The following is a 1,480-nucleotide window of genomic DNA, read 5'->3' on the forward strand; positions in this document are numbered from 1 at the left end:
GAGTATATACTGTTAATACAGTGCAGACAATACATTTACAATTATACTAACATGAATGTATTAAATTATCTGTATGTAGCCCTGTACTATGGATCATTTAACCCATTCATGTTAGCAGAGGATCATTGTAAATGTATTGTTGCAGGCACTCTATATGTACATGTACTATATACTACATATAGAGTGCACTGAACAATAGATTTACAATTATCCTCTGCTAATATGAATGGGTTATATGATCCGTAGTACATGATATGTAGCCCTGTACCCCCTTTTCCACTTACAGAGCTAGGTTATTTTTCTTTTAAATAAATATTAATGTAATTTTATTGGTATCTATCTACCAGTAGCTGCCTCATTTCCCACCCTCGGCTTATATTCGGGTCAATACTTTTTCCCAGTTTTTTTTGCTAAAATTAGGTACCTCGGCTTATATTCGGGACGGCTTATACTCGAGTATATACGGTATATAAAATTCTCACTTCACATTAATATGAATAATAACCATGATTATGAATTGTGTGATATTTGTCCAACTGGGTAACAGCATAAATACCCAAGACACTAATAAGCAGGACCTCACATTGAAAAACTGCACTTAGAAAAAGGCAAGCAGGCAAGTTGCACATTTCTATGTGTAATGAACAGATAGGGGGGTTAGGACCCCCTATTAGATTTTTATTGCGGTTTCTGTAGCTCTTAAACTTTTTCTCTCTTCCTAAGTAGTGAGCAAAAACTCTCCCAACAGGAACAGTGACCGTAATAGAAATAGCATTTTTTTTTGTCTTACCTGTAAAATCCTTTTCCTGGAGTACATTACAGGACACAAGATGGTAATCTGAGACTGTAGGTTATGCAGCTGTCTCCAGGTGATTGGACACTGGCAAAGAACAGCAATTTCCAGCAAGCGTCGTTTTTTTAAGCAAGCAATGGGAGTGGATCATAAGAGGAGAGGCACCTGTGTCCCGTTACATACTGCAAGAAAAGGATTTTACATCTATTTTTGTAATGTAGGATTACAAAAATATTTTTTTTATAAACTAGTCTGGAAGATTGGAGCTTGTGGAGAGAAGAATAATTTTCATGTTACCGTGAAGATAAAATGTTTAGCTTCTGTAGGTTTTTGGAAGCTATGCAACATATTGCAACTGTTGTTCAGTTTTTTTTAACCTAAACTTTCTGCCTTAAATAGTAATAGTTACTTACCAAGTAAGTTATACTTTTTAGAGTAACAAAATTGTTCATTTGTAGGTCGTTCAATCTTCCAGGTGTAGCAATGACTATATCCACTCCCTTTGCAACCACATTTATTTGGCTTTTACGGTCACCACCGCCATAAATGCAAATGCTAAAAACAAAAGAATCAAGACAAACATTCAAACATGTGAAATTTCACAGTCATTCTCCTTGCTGATATGTTTTTTCTAAGCTTGCAGCCAAGCAAACGGGGGGGGGGGGGGGGGAAAACAAGGAACTTTCG

At 36.1% G+C, this 1,480-nt stretch overlaps 1 protein-coding gene across 1 annotated transcript in view; it reads right to left on the reverse strand.

Annotated features, from left to right (window-relative positions):
- Positions 1-1,480, reverse strand: part of DDX43 (DEAD-box helicase 43) — a 48,978-nt gene that overhangs the window by 13,604 nt on the left and 33,894 nt on the right. Inside the window, exon 9 of the mRNA XM_018567355.1 lies at positions 1,207-1,348. Coding sequence (XP_018422857.1) covers positions 1,207-1,348 — 142 coding nt within the window. The remainder of the gene's footprint in view (positions 1-1,206; positions 1,349-1,480) is intronic.

Source organism: Nanorana parkeri, unplaced genomic scaffold (genome assembly GCF_000935625.1).
Source record: "Nanorana parkeri isolate BGI_ZX_2015 unplaced genomic scaffold, ASM93562v1 scaffold1035, whole genome shotgun sequence".
Taxonomy (NCBI): Eukaryota; Metazoa; Chordata; class Amphibia; order Anura; family Dicroglossidae; genus Nanorana; species Nanorana parkeri.